Here is a 20,457-nt window from a genome sequence, read left to right on the forward strand (position 1 = left end):
TTCTCTAAACATAATATAGTGGAAAAGTTTACTTTGTAATTAGAAACTAACTGCCCATTCATTATATGAATGCTTTATTTGTGCTGCAGAGCAATTTGAAGAGGAATGTGTAGGGTTTTTTTGTTTTTGTTTTTTTGTTTTTGTTTTTGTTTTTTTTTTTTTTGAGTCCTTTGCTTATTAAATTTCAGCTTGCATTTTGTGCAGTTTTGGGCGCCTATGCATGCTGTGTAAGTGTTTTACTAAGTTTTGGTTGGCATGCAATCCATTATGTTTACTAAGATGCTTTGTGTGTGACTGTCAGTTCTCATGTGTGTGTCTTTGTGTTGCATGAATTTTCATTTGTTTGGTTTTATGAAGTTTGGGATCTGGTCATATATGATGATGTAAGTGAGGTACTGACAACAGTTTATAAAAATATGTATAAACAAACTTTCAATGTAATAACCACCAAATCGGCTATTAGTATCACAAGAAAATAAATGCCAATTACATGTGAATTGATGGTCAAAGATTGCTAAGGCAGCTGTATTTTCCTTATAGAGCTTTGCCAAATGACTTTGTAGGATTATCAATCATAACAATCGGGACATACGATCAAGGCAGGCAAAAGGGAGGTAGACAAAGTGACCTGGGTTATTTTCTGAGGATTTTTTTTTTTTGCACGCTAGAGGACATGTAGGTATATCTAGAAATACTTCTCATCTTACAGCCAAGTGTGTATGCTACACTTAGTACTTTGTAAATGCCCTGCAATACCCAGGCTAACCCTCTACAGGACTTGATTTTCTGGCTGAAATGTCAATGGTGTTTCCCAAATAAGTCGATCAATCTATAAATGAAAATTCTTTCTTATGCTCTTTTTTTTCTACTTGATAGTAATTTCAAAGTGTCACACATAGGTTTGAATACTGGCGATTCATCACAAAATTCTATAGTGTCTAATGAAAATATATGTTCACATAGATAAATTAGCATGTCTATATTGCTTCCAAAGCTAGAGACCCTTAACTTAATTCTTTTTGAATTTCAATGAAGGCTATGAATAAATTCACATTTAGGGAAAATGGTCTGATATTGGCTCTTTGGGCACTTTTGTTCTATGGACATCCATCTGCCAGTTTACTGAAGTTGGATTTTAGGATAACCCTTATTTCCAGCAGAAAGTGCCAGAAGCATCCTATGCAATCAGGGGAGCACAAGGAAATTATACCTTTGTGATTTATAAAGATTTCTTCTTAAACTTCTTCCCATCCTTCCCTAATACTATTCAATAAATTGGAAAGGCAAGACACTTGTTACACCTGGATTTGCAGGGAGCAAATACAAATGGAGATGTAACCCCGAGCCTTCCGAGTAAGGAAGTATAAGCCAATGTAGCAGGTAACACTGAGAGAGCCGTGTGACTCACCTGTGAGTGGTCCCTGCTAGGCCTGTCCTCCAAGAGCTCCCTGATGCTGTCTTCAGGGCTTATCTCACTTCTGGGAGGCAGACAGGCAGGTATTATCTGCATTCCATAGATGTGGAAAAAGAGACCGAGATTGCGGCTTTCCCAAGCGTGGAGGCTCTCAGGGAGTAGAACTGGGCTGGGACCATGCCTCAGGAGGAAACTCAGAGAGACTGCTTGGCAGCGCTGGGGCCACTCAAGGATCTTGTGAGACTCTGATGTCATGTGTTAATGCTGGTAACGAAAGACTTCATCATCTTTTGTACTCCAGAAGCTGTAGATGTTATCTCTGTGGTCTGGGGCAAACCTTTTTAACTTGAAGCAGTTTACAGAGTTAGTATCTACCAGGTTCCATTCAGTCAGAACCTGCCTTAATAAGATTTAGTATATAGCACCCTGTTTTAAAAGTCACACACCAGCAGAGCCTTACCTAGGTATTCTACATTAGTGGACCAGGAGCTGGAGAAGGAACTGACGCGTGTTCAGTGGGTAGAAACCCAGCTGGTCTGGAGCCCTCCCTCCCTTGTCTCTTGCTGGAGCTTACAGAGACCATTTCGGCCTGTGTTCTTGCTTTAATGGGGGTAACTTTATATACCCCCAGGAACAAACTGTGCTCACAGCCCTGCCTACACAAAAAACTTGTCTACTGTAGCTCATGTTTGGCTCACTTTGTTCATGCTGTATGCGTCTGGGCTGCTGGACCCAGCTCAGTGCTCAGGCCCTCAGGGGAGAGAGGCCGTCGGCCTTACCTTTGACTGGCACACTGTATGGGAAAGTACACAGTAATGCTTCCCAGCCCAGGAGGAGGAAAATAAGGAAAGGAGCCATGGAAGGTTCTGGACTAGTACAACTAGTTCAAGTTTCTTCCCATAGAAAGTTTAGTGGCATATCAAATAGTATTTTTGTTTTCTAGTTTATGCAGCTTCAGGTGTTACATATCCAACCCCTTCTCATGCCTTGGATCTGCGAATTCCCTTCTTCTTTCTATTGAATATTTTTGTTTTAACTCAAAAAGCCTCTTACCATGTAGGTATGGCTTCAGTGAGTTTATATTCTCAAATTCACATCATTGAACTTGGGTACGGAGTTATACCTAGTGAGAGGTAAATTATACATATATAGATTGACATGTTTTTGTATAGTTATAGTCTATATGTAATTGATTCCCTACTAACTCTGTATAGTGCTATAAAACTTGGAGAGCAGTCATGCTTTCCCAGAGAGTCAATTTGGATTTTCTGCTTGACTATGCTCAGCGTTATCTCATTCTTAGCACAGATACTGAGTGTATCTGCATGCATGGTACTGTAATCTCGTTTCCTTTCCAAGAAGCATATGGCTTGTGAGAGAGATGATCTAGGCATGCCTGTGCATACTATATAAGATGACACCAGGAATTAGTAAACATGAGAAATACTATAGCTAAAGTACTAGAGTAGGTGAGAGAAAGGCAGTCCACTTTTCACATGGAAGAACCACGAAGACTGCATGCAAGTGGTAGAACACGACCTAGATTAGATCATTGACTGAATGTGTTTATGGAGTATGCACTATGGACTGGGCTTTGTTTTAAGCCTAGTAATCTATAAGCAAACAGTCAGATGTAATGTCTGAAAATCTTACAGGACTCAGCACATAAGAGGGAAATAAGAATTCTTAGATGCCAGTGAATGTCCAAGGAAAAGAGGTCTGGGGTTGGGGTCAGCCCAAAGAGACAGGCATTTGCAGGATGGAAGGAAGGAAACACTGAATCCCATTTAAGTGGATACCTGGAAGTGAAGAGAAGTCATGTAGCTAGATGAAAAGTATTCTGAGCAGATGGAAGAACAAGGAGAGAAGCAAGATGGGTGAGCATAAGGAAGACAACCACTTGGCAGGAGAGTGAGGCAGAGTGTTAGAAATGAGTGTGGAAAGGCAGCAAGGGACCAGGTTGTTTCAGACCTCAAAGGTCTTGAAGATTTAGGTCCCATCCTTCTCCCCCAAATCATGGCAATTCTCTGGCTTCCTTTCTCCCAGTTACTAGCCTGTGCAAATCTAAAGGTCCTGCTTCAGTTTGTCTGTCCAGCCATTGGTTATTGGCTCTTTATTGATCGATCAAAAACCAATTGGGGACAAGGATCGTCAGCGTTGTACAGGCAGATTCCTGATTTTGGGGGCCGGATAAATTCAAAGCATTGGAGCCCACATCTGGAGCTCAGTGTCCCATGACCCGACTGTGACCTAGAAACCTGCTCTTTGGAGCATGTTGAGTTGGATGGTGGAAGCAGAGAGATCTTTGGGATTCTCCAAGTGGATAATGTGGTAACAGTGTTGATCAGTCTGATGATGGGGAGGAGGTTAGAAGTTGTTGGATTCTAGAAAAAGAGACCAGATGAATTATGAATGAAATAAGTGTCTCGACAGTAAGAGAGTAACCTGGGTGACTTCAGGAATTTTGAGCCTAACAGTGGAAGGATGGAGTTGACCTTAACTAAGATGAGGAAAACGGATGGTGAGCAGGCGACCGTGGAGAGAGAGCTTAGCCATAATTGTGAGTGGTATTTTGAAAGGCATAGAGGCACCAGCCAAGGGCTTTTTGAGTTGGAGGGAGCATTTGAGGGAAGCCTTCTCCAGTGATAATGTAAGCAGCTGGTTTGGAAATGCAGGGGAGGGCTGTGCTCGACCTAGACTGCTGGCAGTCTGAATGGAAAGAAAGCTGCATTAAATGAGAAGATAAGTAATTGAAAGTGAGGAGAAACAAAAGTGAAAAGTGGTTCTTAGCTTTCAAATGTGGATGGCTGGGATGCAGGTACCACCATTAACCATCACTGAGGAAAAGCAGCTTGAGATCGGCTGTATCAGCATTAACAATGTGTTTGCTGAGGCCCAGTTTAAAAAAAAAAAGTCTTTTTCAGATAGCATTTCAGCAGGTCCCTATTCAAGCATAAGTGCCTATTCACAAGTCATTGGAAATGAGTCAAAGAGGGGCAGATTCCTGGCTGGAGCCTCCAGAGGCATTTGCTTAGGTAGTTACAACTGTATTCCTGAACCAGCTCAGAGTAGATTTAGAAAAAAAAAATGTGATAGTAGATCTGGGGAGAATACACAACTTAGGTGTCCAAGGATATAGTAATATAAGTAATATATGGTTAGTTACAATGTAATTAAGCTCAGAATACAATAAAGAGGACTTCGGCTAGCCCACCTTTTAAATTCTCTCTCAGACTCTCTCTCATTGATCTCAGGGATGAGCTGATCCCAGCCTTCCTGAGAGGTCTTTCTCATCAGTGTGGTCTACACAGGGGTAGTAGTCACTTCCCAACTTGGTCACTAACTCTCTTGTGAGCAGTCTCTTTACTACTAGGGAGCCAGCTTTATACTCTCCGAGAGTTCAAAGTCTGTTAGAAGATGTTACAATGGTCTTTAAAATATGTAGTAGTAATGGGAGTCGGGAAGGTTTTGAAGCCCTCCACTCTTGGCTTTATTGCCTGATTGCACATATCTGTATACAGGGGCCACAAGTCGTGAACTCTGCCTGATCAAGGAGAGGGTAATGGAGGTGGTTCTGATGGGCTGTGGGAATGACTCGTGGTCCTCTGTGAATGGGTCCAGCTGCGCAGCAGCAGAGTGGATCTTAGAGAATGGTTGAGAACATTGTTTCATGGTGTTGAACTTGAGGAGAAAATATCAGGTAGTCACTAAATTATTTAGGAAGGGCCCAGTCAAAAGAAAAAAAAAAAAAAAACAGCCAAACTTGTACTAGGTTATCTTTGAGGGGATATGGACAAAATAGACAAACTCAGACAGGTGACGTTAATGACTTTTACCCCAAGATAATTTTAGAGTTGACCCCTCTAAATACAAGCACCGGATTATCACCTTTAGAACTGTTCAAGGTTATTCTGACTACTTTGTGGAAAAGAAAAAAAAAGCATCTCACATGTGAGTTGAACACCAGGCTCTTGTTTCCGAGCTTTGGAAAAACACCATTTATCGGTGTGGTGCTATTTCAGGGACACTATCACTGAAGCATCTGGGTAGGGCAGTAGATATTTAGGTGGAATTTCTAAATATAAGCCCAGTCTTCATGTGAACCCTCAGGCCAGCCGCGAGAACCTTTGTGACTGTGGGTGTTTCTGTGACAGGAGCAAGTCCCTGAGCGATGTCAGCGCAGAGGATGTTCAGCACCTGCGTCAGGTGCGCTACGAGGAGATGCAGAAAATAAAATCCCAGCTGAAAGAACAAGATCAGAAATGGCAGGATGTGAGTATTCTACCAGGAGGGCGGGCTGCATGTCTTGCTTCTCTTCAAAGGAAGGCTGGGTATTTAAGAGACAGTTTTCCTTGCTATTCTAGATTCAGTACTGTAGAAAATGAGACCAAAGTTCTGTCATATGTCTTAAAGACCACTGTAAAAAATATAGAAGTGTGCTTATCTTCTAAGAGACTGTGAGTTCTCAAAGAGTGTGAGGTTTCTTCCTAGCAAGAGTGAGCTGTTTACTGGGGGGAGTGGCTGAGCTGAGGTATGATAGCTAATTGTACCTCTGCTAGAAAAAAGAGCATTGCTCAAGATTGAGATGGAAGAGGAACCGGATGTGTAGCTCTGATCTTAGCATTAGTGGGGAGAGTTCTCAAAGTTACCTTGGAGACCAGGATGAACTATAACTCAGAGTAATATTTTGGTTGAAGTCAGGATCTAGTGTGATTCAACATTAACCATTTCTGTAGAGCTGGCCTATACAATTGTTCATATGGACGTAGACTTAACCTTTATCTTGAATCTTAAAGAATAACTTCCATCAGTTGGATGAAGCAGTTATTGCAAGCTGTAGGAGTGTAAAGGACTGTAATTGGTAATCATCTCTCCAAACCCAGAGAACTTGGAAGACTGCATAGTAAGAGCGTTGAGTAACAACATGAGCGAAACCATCAGAGAAAGTCAGTGCTGATGTACAAGGGCACTACTCTGCTACCATGTAGTGTCCTCTTATTTGAAAGTTGATTGAATGAACAGGAAACAGCACACAGGCCTCGGGGTGATTCCATGTTAGTGTGCCTGCCTCATAGGGGTGCTGCGCCTAATGTCGATCCCTGCAAAACCCAGCAAAGAGCTCAGCATCACTTGACCAACTCACGCAGTGAGTTTAGATAAAGTAATTATCAAGGTGGACTACATATCAGGGGAGACGCAGAGGAATATTTGGGTTACATTTTTTCTTTATGGGAAAAGAGTTTGTATTGGTTTCAGGTTGCAGGACAGCGGGAGAGGCCCTGGGTGACCCCCAAGTTTAGTAGGCAGACTTACTTTCCAAGCCCTGGGTGTGTGGAGTGAGATCTGGTTTGGTCTGAGAACTCGGGTATCCTTCCCTTTGGACTGGAGTTTCTCTCGGAATCCTCACTATGGTGTTTCTCTGGTTTGGAAATGGGGAAATATTTGTTGCATTCAAAATGCGTCAATCCCTGAGTGTCACAAGTAGCTTGCGTACCTAGGGATAATTGGAAACCTGCATTAGGTACATTGTCTTGGCTGCTTTTGAACATGTTTCTGGAGATGTGGGAAGCAAGTGTGTGGGCTTATGCCTACATTATGTTCCCTGTTGTTCCCTCCCAGGGGAACTTGATTCTCTGAACCTAATGGGTATTCCCCATAATCTGCAATTCCACCTTCTGTAGGGAGAACTGGTTTTGTTTTGTTTTTCCTTTAGATCCCCCATTCTCCTTGGCAGACCTACCACACAAGGCACTGATCTTTATGTATAGTCTACCTTATCGAGAGGAACCACATCTTATGCATCTTTGTGTTTCTGGGGCTTGAACTAGATAGAACACTCACTTGAGCTAGACTGTTGCAGAGACTTTTCTGTCCCTCTTATCACAGTACACATGTGAATCAGGGGTTGGGGGTGCTATGAAATTGAATTTGAAATATTTCCCGGCCAATCAGATCTAGTACCTAATTGCAAGCATTTAGCCTTCTTTGAGAACTAGACATTGATGTGATACTTTCTTTCTAGGATAACAAAAGTGAGATCGCTCTTATTAGGTCAGGGTTTTCCGGCAGACACATGAGATAAAGGCTTGGTACAGAAACACTGGCTATAAAAAGCAAAATTAGGGCACCTTGGCCCAAGTGGGAGTGAACGGTTTCAGCATTGTAATGGGATACTCCAGCATGCTCTTGCTGCAAGGAAAGGACGTGTAGAAATTCAGGTATGAGCAGGCTGATGTGATTTCGCGTTCAGGACCTTGCAAAATGGAAAAGTCGCCGGAAGAGTTACACTTCGGATCTGCAGAAGAAAAAGGAAGAGAGGGAAGAGATTGAGAAGCAGGCACTTGAGAAGTCTGACCGCAGCTCCAAGACATTTAGGGAAATGCTGCAGGACAGGTAAAGAACTGGACACCCCCTGTGTTTGGAGACCCCAGTGTTGGGAATACGGGCTTTGTATGTGGTGGGGATGTGTAGTCTCCAGTTCTAAACTGTAATCACACATGTGCTGTAGCAGTCAGGGCTTTGAAGTGTTAAAATAATGCGGCTGAATTAGTGATCCGAGTTAACAACAACAACAAAAAATACTACTTAACATTGCTGAGGGGTATTTGTACACTCTTCTATGGAAAGAGGAGATATTCTCAGTATTTGAAAACAACAAAAAAAAAACCCACTGAATTTCTCAATTTAAAGTGAGTTTAAAGATGGGGTAGTTAAGTAAAATAAACCTTTACCTTCAAATGAATTTTGTGAACTCTAACAATTCCTTGTTGAATTGGTAGTGGTAGAGGCTAAGTTAGATTTTTAAGGAAGTCCATGCAAGTGTGGATGTGTGGGTTTGTTTATTCTCTGAGTTGTAAAAGCAGGATAAAAGTGAAATTTCCACTTCCATGAGTGAGAAGTTAACTGTGTGGCTCTGGGGGAGATTGGTAGATCAGAGAGAAAGCAAATATGCTTTCCAAAGAATGTCACAAAGGCAATATGCCGGCAGGTGAAGTGAAACAAAGCTCCTTTGTGTCCAAAATGCCAATGATGAAGAGCTTCATTCACTTCTTACAGAGGTTAGCCCGGGGGTGGGGGCAGAGGCTCCCTCCCAACTGCCAGATGAAGCTGTTTCATCCATTCTCTGTAAGTATGGATAATAAGCTTGAATCTATTATAATTGCCCATGGGGATTCTGTCAAGCTCCGTGAACTGGCCGGATCTCTATAAAAGCTCAAGTCTTTGGTGCTACTATTATTTTTATCAATACATTATGAATTTTATGAAGCAAAACTTGGCAGAATCAGATTGGTCGTCAGCCACCTAAAGCATTTTGAAAGACATAAATTTGTAGCTGAAAACCTGTGACTAATCAAGTGTTAAACCTTCTTTATTTTATTATTACAACCTTTTTATGATGAAAAATACCCATTTGAAGCCTGGCGTGGTGGCGCACGCCTTTAATCCCAGCACTTGGGAGGCAGAGGCGGCAGATTTCTGAGTTCGAGGCCAGCCTGATCTACAAAGTGAGTTCCAGGACAGCCAGGGCTATTCAGAGAAACCATGTCTCGAAAAAACAAAAACAAAAACAAAAATACCCATTTGAGACTCTCCTTAATAAAAGGTCAGACCAGTTTCTTAGCTGATGCTTAAAAATTCTGCATAATCCCATTAGTGTTGTTGCTGATTTTTGTGTTCACTTTACATTTTAGTCATTATCTTACCCCATCTGGGGTCAAATGCATAACTCTGTCGTAATGGCACATTTCTCTTTGCCCAGGGAATCTCGAGGTTCTACAGTTACGTCTTGGAGGAGGACCTATTCCTCTGATGACATCCTCGATGATGGAGTGCTCCCTCCTACAGTGACTCTGTCAGAAACTCGTTACCAGAGCGAGAGACTAGAAGATGAGGCAAGAGCGCATCCTGCTGAGATGCCCAAAGAAGACTCCACAACATTTGCAAATAGAGAGGACAGTGTAGTAGCTGAGACTCAGCTTGCTTCTCATATTCCCGAAGAGCAACGTCTGGCCCCTTCTCCCTCTGCGGAACCGCGCCAGGCCTCTGTATCTTCTGCGGAACTGCACCAGGCCCCGTTGCTGTCCACAGAACCACGCCAGACCCCATTGCCTTCCGAGGAACCACACCCGGCCTCTCTATCTTCTGCACTACAGCGTCCATCCTCACTCTCTTCTCAGCAGTCATGGAGTACAAGAGCAGAGTCCACTCGGGTTTCAGCTTCTCTCCCTAGAAGTTACCAGAGAACCGATACAGCCAGGTTAACATCTGTGGTCACAGCGAGACCTTTTGGCACATCTTCAAGGGGAATCTCCTCACTGCCCAGATCCTACACGGTAAAAATGCCCGAGGTTTCTTTAATCTGCCCCTAAGCACAATGAGTTGGGGGAGCTTGCACAGAGGCTGAGTTGGGCACAGATACTGGATGAATAAAATATAGATGATGTCCATAAACAACTTTCACGTCAATTTAGATCTAGTAAAAACGAGTGATTAGATTTTAAAGAACAGATACGATACATTTTAAGGCAGAACATTTGGGTTTTTTTTTCTTGTCATATTTTTTGATTCTGAAGTATTAAGTTGGACTTTATGAAGCTACCAGCAGCCATCTTTGACCTATAGTACTGAGGTTTTACCTGGCTCTTGTTAAATGTTCTCAGAGTTATATTTGTAAGGTTTTTACCCTGTCCTTCCTTCCTACCTTACAACTTGATGACTGAGTATACTTTAAAAAAAAAATGTCCACTTGTGTCTCTAATAGGGGTTGGCACGTGTGGGACATGTTAGAGTTATGTAAATGAAGTAGCATGGTCCTGAATATTTAAAGGTCATGGTTCTGTTGGTTCTACCCATCTACACTTCAGATCTTAAAATCCTGACATACACATGAGAAGAATTATGGCTTAAAAAAATTAGTGTTTTTAGCTTGCCTAAATCATCCAGGAAATCCCCGAACAGCCTACTAAAAAATATATAAACCTATTAGATTAAATCTATATGGTAGGTACTATTAGCATAGGACAGTTTGAGTCACTGTTGCTATTGAAAGGCATTACAAATAAAGGGTTGACAACTCCCAAGATGCAAGGCATTTCCATCATTTGATAAGAAATAAAGATAAACACTAGCAATGGGTGTAGAAAAACAAGTCGGCCATCTCAACGCAAAGGAATTCACGGAAGCACAAAGAAACAGGTTTAACCTCGTGTTTAGCATGAGGACAAAGGTAAACAAATTTTTCCCTCATCGGACTTAGAAATATTTTAAATGTTCAAACTATGTGGTGTTGCCAAGGCTGAAATGCAGGCGTCTGTTTTCTTCATAAAAATGACAGGCAGGTACCTCAGATATAAAACCTTTGATCCAGTGAGTTTTTGGAGCATCTGGGCTATAAAATAAAAGCTCCATTTAAAAAGGCGTGCTCCAGTTGGTTGCAGTTCTTTGGGGGAGTGATGGATAGATCGAAAGAATTTAAGTAGCTATCAAATAGAGAAATGATTGATATCCACACTCTGGGATGTCTGACAATTCAAAGAGCTAGTTACTTGGAGTTGTATCTTTTGACTTGCAGTGATGTGAACAAACAAAGGGAGTTTTAGAAATCTATACATAATGACGCTTTTATCAGAGCACGTGTTTCTGTGCACGTGCATATTTCGTAGTGTGAAGGAACACACTCCAGGCCTTTGACAGGAGTTACCTTGCTGTGGCAAACATGTGTCACTTTAGTGGCTTTAAAATATTAATAAGTCTGTTAAAAAAAAAAAAACTGACCCTAAGGCTAGCAGAATATTGAGTTTAAAATGATGTGTCCTAATTTAGATGGATGATGGCTGGAAATACAACGGAGATGTTGAAGTTGTCAAGAGAGAGCAACTCGATTTGGGCAGAGCCACTGGCCCGAAGCCTGACTCCAGCCACTTTATTTCGGGCTCAGCCAGTGAGAAGGAGGTCATAGCCACAGAAGATGTGGCAAGCTTGTCCTCTCCCACACTCCCTTCCTCATCTCTCTCCCACGACCAGGCAGCCTCTTCCAAAGCCACGTTCTCATCAATATCTGCTTTGGATTCAGTGTCTGACTCTGGAGAAGGAAGAGGCTCACCATTGAGGGAAGTTTCCAGGTCCCTGGTAAGTTCTGGAGGGTTCTTAGCCATGTGGCTCAGATACTTCAAGATTTTAATCTGGAAACAGTTGTTTCAGCCTTTGGCTTTACAGTACAGGTTGCTATTTATATTACACAAAAATATAGTATGGTCTATTTTTAACAGAGTGTGGGGGCAGTCAGTCCCTTCCAGCTTTTAGTTTGTAAATCCCAGACAACCTTCATGAGCCGTGTCTCTAGAAACTTGGTAGACCAGTCTCTTGGAGGGTTTGCCTGAAGTTTTTATTATTCCACGTTTCTCCAGTTTCTGCTGCAGACCATTAATGTATGTGTGAGTAAGCAAAGCCCTTCTCTCTGGAAATCAGCCAGCTGCAAAGAGAGATTGTCCCATTGAGTGGATGCTTGTCTCTGGGGACACAGCATTTTGTTATCGAGTAAATTTTTTGTGGCTTCTCCTACTAATTTGTACTTCAGAATGGCAGCATTTGCTTTTACTCCTGTCTCTCAGTGCGATCAATGAGGCTTGGTTAGAGCTTGACACCTGCCATTCTGAACATTTGGACTCCAAATAAAACATACCAGCAGATTACAAACAAATGGAATACTTGTAATGTTTCCTGTTTAAAACCCTAACAGATGGCTTTCAACACAATTATTAGATGATAGATGTTTTTCGGTCTACACGTAAAGCCCACTAAAAGTCTTTGTCAAGCAAGCAAAGCTTCTACCAAAAAAAAAAAAAAAAACCAACAAAAAAACAAACAAAAAACCAAAAAAAACAACAAAAAAAACCCCACAAAACATATACATACACAAAAGAACAAAACTTAACAACTTATGTTAAGCAACTTGCTAGCTGTATAAATCCCTTTACATAGAGGCATTTTTTTTTTTTTGATTGTTGGCCTGGTCCCTAAATCCTTGTTAGTCTTACTGGAACATAGTTATTTTCCAAGTCAAAAGATAAAATGTCACTTGAATATGTGAATAAAGGACATTTATGTGAAACAGTTTTACATAGCATATTTATTTAGATTTATTAGATTTTTAATTGTATAAGAAAATTAAAAAAAAATGTCAGCCTCCTTCCCTGCCTCCAGGTTATGATACTTACTTTGTATCTGGGAAATATGAAGGATACAAGGAAAAAAAAAATCCATGATGAATATGTTGTTCAGAAATAATCAGTGTTAGCACTTGCATAACTTTTTGTTTTGTTTTTGTTTGGTGATAGGTATTTTCTGGTTCCTGTTGTTTAGCTATTTTTCCTGTATATATTTTTAAATATATCTCTAAGACAAATTTTTTCAGCCTATAAAAACCATCAGTTATAAATTACAAATATATTTTAAAGGAAATAGGAATTTATGGTCATCATTACATGTCTCAATGGATGAGAACTGTGCCTCTGATACTACACGGGGACCGAAAGGTATCAATAGGTGAATATAAAACCAGAGGCAAGGTGTCTCTTTTCCTATGGATTTGTACATTGCCTTCCCGCTGTCAAAAATCAAATGTAACAAAACAGCTTGACTAATGTGCTGCTTGCTATGTGCTGGGCCCTCCTTCAAGGTGACAGCTGGCAAACTGCACCCATGGATTAGGGAAAAAAGGCCACGTGTGGTGTGTGTTTGGGTGTGTCCTCTACTCTGGCAACTGCAAGAAGCCGGGATGAACCTGGCTTGTTCCAGGTTTCATTACAGTGGATTTATGCTGTTGTCATTAGATTTGAAGCCGAATTCTGCCATGGAGGATTTGGCTACATTTAATCATTGGAGCTAGTGGAGTTCTTGAGCAGTCTTGTATTTCCCATGGTGACTTGCTTGTCTCTATTTGGACTATCTATTTTTATATGCTACCAGGAGAGCATCTTATGGAGCTGGCTGACTCCAGAAAGGCTGTGTGTGCCCAACACAGCTGATGAGTGCCATGGTCAGGGTCCTTGTATATCAGTCTGTGCAAATTTGTGCCCAAAGCTCTCTCTGTAACTCTAGATGTTCACTGGGAAGAAACTCTGAGTGGCTGAACACCTTGATGCTTTGGTAGCTTTGGAAAAACATGTTCTTCTGCTTTTTCTCTTCATTTCCCTGTGCTTTTGCTCCTAAAGGCCTTATACTCGTGTCTCTAGGATCTCCCATGTAACGACCCTGTTCAGTCTCAGTTGCCACTGTTCAAATCCAGGACCCTTTCCTGTCCATGTAGATGGTTAGAAGTAGCCTCATGCATGTTTGTTCTGACTCAGTAATTTTACTGTTTTAGAGTCTGCTGAAGCATTCTATCCTTTGAATGAAGTTCAGGGAACTTCTGGTGTTCTTCGTAAATGAGTTCAGAGTCCCTTCATCATACCTCCGTATGAACTTGTTGAATGAGCATGTGCTGTGTTGAACGGGCTAAGCAGGCTTCACAGGGTTATATGAGCGAACTCTTCCCTCAGCCCAGTGATGTCAGCACCATCATTTTTTAGTCTCACCTCCAGAAAACTGAAAGCATAGATGGTCATACTATCTTTTCAAGGTCATCCATGGCACTAAGTGTTGGGGTTGGGATCTGAACTCAGAGTTTTATCCTAGATGGCCTACCTCTTACTACCTCAGGGGAAGAGAGGTGCCTAAGACAGCACATCAGACCCGTCGGTCAGTACTCTTCTCTATTTGAAGATGTTTACTCTGCTTATCTCTGTTTAATGCCTTTCAAGTTCTTCAAAGCCGGGTAAAACCACCTCTTTCATGATCCCCGTGTTTTATCTTCCTGATTGGAATTGGACCAAGCACCCTTGAAAGTTAACTTTTTCCTTGTTGCAGATATCCTTGTCCCCCTCCCTCCTAGATAGTCTTTGGACCTTTCAGTCAACATACAGATTTCAGTTAATGCTGACTTGACCTACATCCGTGCTGGCTCAAGCTATATTCAAGGCCTTGGTTACCAGCCTCAAGTGTGATCCTGATCTGGGAGGCAATTTCAGATGCTTTTTGGTTCTTGAGCGTGGGGACTCATGGGTTGAGGGATGCTTTTGGAATGCAAGTTCTGTGGTGTTACACAGAAGTATTTTAAGAATGCAGGTGAGGAGGCAGAGGGTGGGAACCCATCTCAGAACTGTGCTGATAGTGTGGTTTGGGTCCTAAAGCAGGGAAGGTACAGCCATGAAAAGACCTGAACATGGGTGCATTCACCTCTGCCCACAGGAGCTTCCTGTTCCTCCCCATGGCTGAGCTACAGGTTTCCTAGGTCAATTTAGGTTGCTAGGGAGAAGAGGAAGAGATTTGACTCAGAGTCCTTCCTCACTCTTCAACTGCCTTGCCTTGCAGACTTGGCTTTCGAGATGTCCTCTCTAAGCGTGTTTTTCTTAGAAAGTAGGAAACGTTCTACATGATTTTGACTCCGTTTATGAACTGGATATGGCACAGTGGTAGAGCATTTGCCCATTATAAGGTTCTAAGTTCAATTCCCCAGTAATGACAAGGAATCCTTTTAAATATCAGGGGTGTCTAGGTCTAGTTAATCCCACTTAACCATCTCAGCCACTTCTGATTTATTTTTAACATTGCTATGCTTTTTGAATTTTATAACCAATAGTGATTGAAGTGTCTTCTGGCCTGTAGTACTAAAAGTATCTCATTCTAGCCTCAACCTCTCAATTCTCATTCCCCAGCCTTCCCCGTATTGTGGTTCTAATCATCACTCTCATACCTGACAATGAAATGACTCTTCAAATGATTCTGTGGAGAGGTGGCATATACATAATGAAACTCACCTGAACTGAACTTATTTCAGAAATGCAGAATTTGAATTCAACCAAGCTGGCACTACTGAGCTATTGGCATTGTGAAATTTGGATGTAGAATAATCAGTATGTTCTATAAGTAGATTTCTGACAGCTGTGGGGAAGGGGGGGGGCTGGAGATACAAGAGAAAACCAGGAGGTGATAAGAGGAGAGAGGGGAAATATGCCTCTGAACTCTCGTGGGGACATACAGAAGGGTGAAGAAGCTGGGTTCATTCAAGGTTGGTCTATAAGCTTGAGAGCACATTATTACAAGTGTGAGCAAGGCAGCAGAAGGGATAGAAAGCAGAGAGGGACATTTCTGACTCTCACAGTAGTTGGGTAGTGACACATGTAACCAAGGTATGAAAATTCACAGGAAGTAGAACACGTCTTGGCGGAAGATGCTTTAATTAATTTTGAGAACATTGGACCTAGTCATTTAAGATGTGTTGGTGAGTGCAAGTTACTTAGGCAAGTCCATGGTCAGAAAGGTTGTGACTGAGGGACTCCAAGATGAGAGAGGAAGAGAAGGGCACACTGATAAGACTAAGATGTGGGTAGAGAGACTGTGGGGGTTGGGCAAGGTGCAGAGGGACATCAGGTGACTTAGAAGAGTGTTCCCCACTGGTAGGGACCTGGTAGGCTTCATGCACTTTAGTTGGGTTTTGTAGCTAGAAGCTTGGAAGGCTTGAATCAGCTGGTCGGAGTGAGCCGGCCACCTGCTGCTCTAGAGTAGTAAGTATACAGAGGATGCACAAAGGTGTAGGTCTATCTTTGGTGAAGGGAGATGGCTCCAGTGTTAGAGCAGGGCTGCAACTTGAAGGCCACTTCCCTCCTTTTCTCATTCCAAGGAGAATTTGGCATGCACTAAGGAACTTTGTGGACAGAAATTTAAAGATTTTTTTTTTCCTTTGCTATTCTGGACTGTGTCACCCAAATCTATTTTTAGTGGTTTTTTTTTTTATTATTATTAAATGCGTAGGGTTTCCTAAGCCAACACGTTTGTCTAGTTGGAAACATCGAAAAGGAATAGTTTTCTTGGTGCATAAGATAGACTCTGTTTCTCGCTCCCAGTGGTAGTGACATGGAAATTATAATTCATCAACTCCAGGAGAGAGAATTCATACTCTGGTGACATCAGGTCTATCCTTAGACAATTAAAAGTCTCCTCCTGGCTCATCAGTCTGACAGTAAGTGGTGCAATCTCACTTTTAGTGGAGATTTCTGTTCAATTGTAGCCAATCTGAGGGAGACTGCTTTTCATGTAAATGCTGAGCCGTTGATGGATAACTATGATTTTCTCTTTTCTGGCATGGACAACTGAAACTCCTTGGGTAATTCATTTCTTAGCCATCACAATAATCTAGGTTTCCCTTGATAATTTATACTTTTGTCCCAACTAGTGCAAAGAGGTAACTCCTCCATTGTCTTCTGTAGCTCAGAGCCTTTGTCCTACATTCTCATGGCTTAAATTTTTGTAGAGAAAGTTAAGAAGTTAGAGGTCCTGCCTGAAGTCATTGTTAACTAGTTCAAGCATGACCAAATTGTAGCTATGTTTACATGTAAAAAGTCTTAGGCATAATCTAGTAGTATAGGAACCCAGCGCTTCACAGGAATGTCCTAAAGAATTCTATAATGAAGAAATGATACAACTGGGAGCCTGTGACCTACAACCCTAATCCTCAAATAGCTATCACCTACTTACATATTGTGTTTGAGTGTGTGTGTGTATACACATACATATGTATGTGTTTGTGAAAGATGCTGTACACATAAGATTGTCATTTGAAAGGAAAGCTTCAAGCATGAAAAACCATTGTCAGATGGAGCTGGCTCTGACATTACATTCAATGTCATACATGAGGTAACTTGGATATTAACAGATTTCCCAGTAATTGTCCCTACCTTGTTCTGTCTTTGCTTGTGTATTGTCCTGAGTTATGGAAAGGGCAGTCTGGCTGCTTGTAGCCATCGCAAAACCATCCTCCCTGTTAGGTTCATAGAGGTGGGTATCTGTTCTTTTATTTAACATGTTCAGAGATTTCTTTATTTTCAAGTTCAGAACAGCCTTTTGGAGAGAATTCTTCTGATTTACTGTACCTGTATAGCTCTCTCTCTCTCTTCCACCTCTATGGTTGAAGCTCATTCTCCTTTGTGCTTTATTTGGAAGAAAAGGACAATGTTCAATAGCAGTCTCCCACAGAGCATTTTTTTTAACATCTCCATGTTGAGACTATTAAAACACCATCTCATCTTTTATTCTTCAACTAATAAAACTCCAGTAAATGGTTTGACTGTGTGGCCCATCATTTGTCTCTCTGTCTTTGTATAACAATAGACTCTGTACTGCCCTTGGCTTTAAGTCAGATCTTTGTGTGTGTGGTGAGAATGACCACTTATGTCTACTGGGTCCCCTCTAATTTAGGTGTGCGGTAGTTCTTGCTAAGCAGTGGAACCAACCAGTGCTTTTCTCTGTTCTATTCTCAGACAAGCTTTGCTGCCTTCAGATTGGCATGCAGCAGGCTCATTAGGAACACCTGTCATGGCAACATCTGGATGCCTCTATTTAAACTCTTTCCAAAGGCCTCCAGGTGGAAACTTCTACTAGCTACATTTTCATCTTGCTTTAGGAAGCTCTCATATCCACTTTTGAAGAGTTACAGTTACAATTATTCTTAAGAACAAGGATCAAGCCTCACTCATCTTTCTTTTCCCAAGTGCTAAGTGCCATGTCTCCCAGAGTCTACACACAGTAAGTGTATGTTGCACAGTGAATAACTGGACTGTATTACTGTGCTTCCATGCATTCATAAAGCTTGGCGCCTGCTTATATCTTTGCCTTCCTTCCATTTTTGTAATCCTTACACATCATACAGTTTTTCTCAAAGTACTGTCACTTGAATCTTAAATTTACTTTATGGTTGAAAAAACATAGGCAGAAAGCTTATTACTGCTTTGGTTAGCCCTAGGCCCTAGCTTGAGGGTAACTGCCAAATTAAAATGAAGAATTGGCAATCTGTGATCAGGAAAGTAGGTTTGGGAAGATTTTTTTTCAAATAGGTGCATCTAAGTTCTTTATGATTAGATAATGAACTGAAAGACTAATCGGATAAACTCATTATTATTTATACCCGTTTTTACCCAAATAAAGTGTATGTTAAGTAAGATGTTTCAAATTTTTAATGATGTTTGTTTGTTTCTTTATGTGTGTTGTGTGTGTGTTGTGTGTGTGTGTGTGTGTTGTGTGTGTGTGTGTGTGTGTGTGTGTGTGTGTGACTCACTCTCTCAGAGGACAGCCTGAAGGAGTAGGTCTCTCCCTCTACCTTCTGAGGCCTGGCGACTGAACTCAGGTTGCTGGGCTTAGTTGTGCTTTTACTTGCTGAGCTGTCTGCTGGTCAGGGAAAGATGATTTAGCAATGATAGGTTAACTGAAACTTGGTTTAGAAAAGGATTTATGAAAATCCTGGAGGCTGAAGAGATGGCACTGCAGTTAAGAGCACTGCCTCCTCTTCCAGAGGACCCAGGCTCAGTTCCTAGAACCTGTATAGTGGCTCACAACTGTCTGTAACTGCTGTTCCAGAGGATCTAATAGCCTCTATGGACACTGCTCACATGATGTACACACATGTACATAAAGACAAAACACACCTGAAATAAAAAATATCTTAAGAGAGTAAGGTGGGAGAGGACACACACACACACACACACACAGAGAAAGAGAGAGAGAGAGAGAGAATATGAATATGAATATGAATATATCCTGGGCAGTTTAGGATTTGTTTTTGGGTAGTATAGTAAGAGCATGAAAGTAATATTCTGCTTTCCCAAGATGCTATTGTTCTTGGGCTCTGGTGGGTACTGATGATGCTTTAAAGGAGCCAGGATCTGTTACTCTGGGTGTCTTACTGTGTCGTTCCTCTCAGATGAGAGAACAGAGTTCTGTGTTTTATACCACGGGCCAGCAATGTCTTTGCCTCTGTATCCCCTGAACCAGTTGAGCCAACTAGTATGCCCAGTGCGACTGGCCTGGTCAATTCCAGATGGCTTACTCCTGCTGAGGACTAATTATATATCTATGGGGCATTTGCCTGCTTCAGCTACCAATGCTTCATGCTGGAGGTAGATTATTTTTCAATATGCTGTCTGTCATTTTAAAAACAGATAATGTAACTTACTCTATTTTGTTTTAGGTGATGAATAAATGGTTTGTAACTTAGACTTGCTTGTATGGTGAACCACAGCCTACCTAGACTTTATTAATGGCCAGCCTATTTGTAGGATTGTAGTAAGAGGAAGGAAAATGTTGGTTGATGATAAATTTGCCCTTACCTTATTTTAGCAGAAAAAAAACTACTTGATGATAAACATATAACTGAACATTTTATCAAAGCCAAGGAAGGAAGTGGGAAGCTACTGTTTTATGGTGGAGGAGTGAGGGTGTACCTTGGTGTAGCCTCCCATCTTAATGGATAGGTTTTCCTCTGTGTGGGTGCCAGGGACACCTGATAGCAGCGTTTCATGTTTTACTTTCAGGATCAGTTCAGCGATATGAGAATCAGCATAAACCAGACGCCCGGGAACAAACCTGTCTTTGGGTTTACCACAAAATGGGATATTTCTGGGATCTTCGTAGCATCAGTCGAACAAGGTAACTATAATCCTAACAATAGACCTAACTCTATTGTGCTACCTTCTCTTCTGTGTGTGTGGGAAATGAGAAGCGACTTGATTTGGAACGTAGTGGGTACATGTGGGAAAGATGCATTTCAGTGGAGGCAAAGGACGGTTTCTTCCCTGAGACAAATAGTTGGAATTATTACATATTGTTTATTTTCCCTTCCTAATTCATTTGTTTTGAAGAAGCTCTATTTTGTAACCTTACAGTTTTTTTTTTTTTTAAAGACTCAATTTCTAGAAGTGTGAACATGTAGTACTTACCTGAAAGTTTGGTTTACGTTTTCTGTAAACAATTGTGTTTTGTGGTAGGTGCATAAGGCAACCAACATGGGGGTTGTTGACATTGTTGTTTACAGTGGCTCGACCCCAATGTGTCACACATGCTAGGCCCTCTGTCTGCGGTCACCTCCCGTGGAGAATGCTATTTTCTAAGCATTGCTCACATTTTATCTGTCACGTTTTGTATGCTCACGGGGCTTTGGAATTCTGCCGACTGAT

The 20,457-nt window shown here is 41.6% G+C and overlaps 1 protein-coding gene across 14 annotated transcripts in view; it reads left to right on the forward strand.

Moving 5' to 3' along the window:
* Positions 1-20,457, forward strand: part of Lmo7 (LIM domain 7) — a 206,428-nt gene that overhangs the window by 159,639 nt on the left and 26,332 nt on the right. For all 14 annotated transcript variants that reach the window (XM_021181949.2, XM_029469225.1, XM_029469229.1 and 11 more), the window contains 5 exons: positions 5,569-5,686; positions 7,665-7,807; positions 9,174-9,747; positions 11,237-11,542; positions 19,816-19,930. In XM_021181949.2, coding sequence (XP_021037608.1) covers positions 5,569-5,686; positions 7,665-7,807; positions 9,174-9,747; positions 11,237-11,542; positions 19,816-19,930 — 1,256 coding nt within the window. The remainder of the gene's footprint in view (positions 1-5,568; positions 5,687-7,664; positions 7,808-9,173; positions 9,748-11,236; positions 11,543-19,815; positions 19,931-20,457) is intronic.

This window comes from Mus caroli, chromosome 14 (assembly GCF_900094665.2).
Source record: "Mus caroli chromosome 14, CAROLI_EIJ_v1.1, whole genome shotgun sequence".
Classification (NCBI taxonomy): Eukaryota; Metazoa; Chordata; class Mammalia; order Rodentia; family Muridae; genus Mus; species Mus caroli.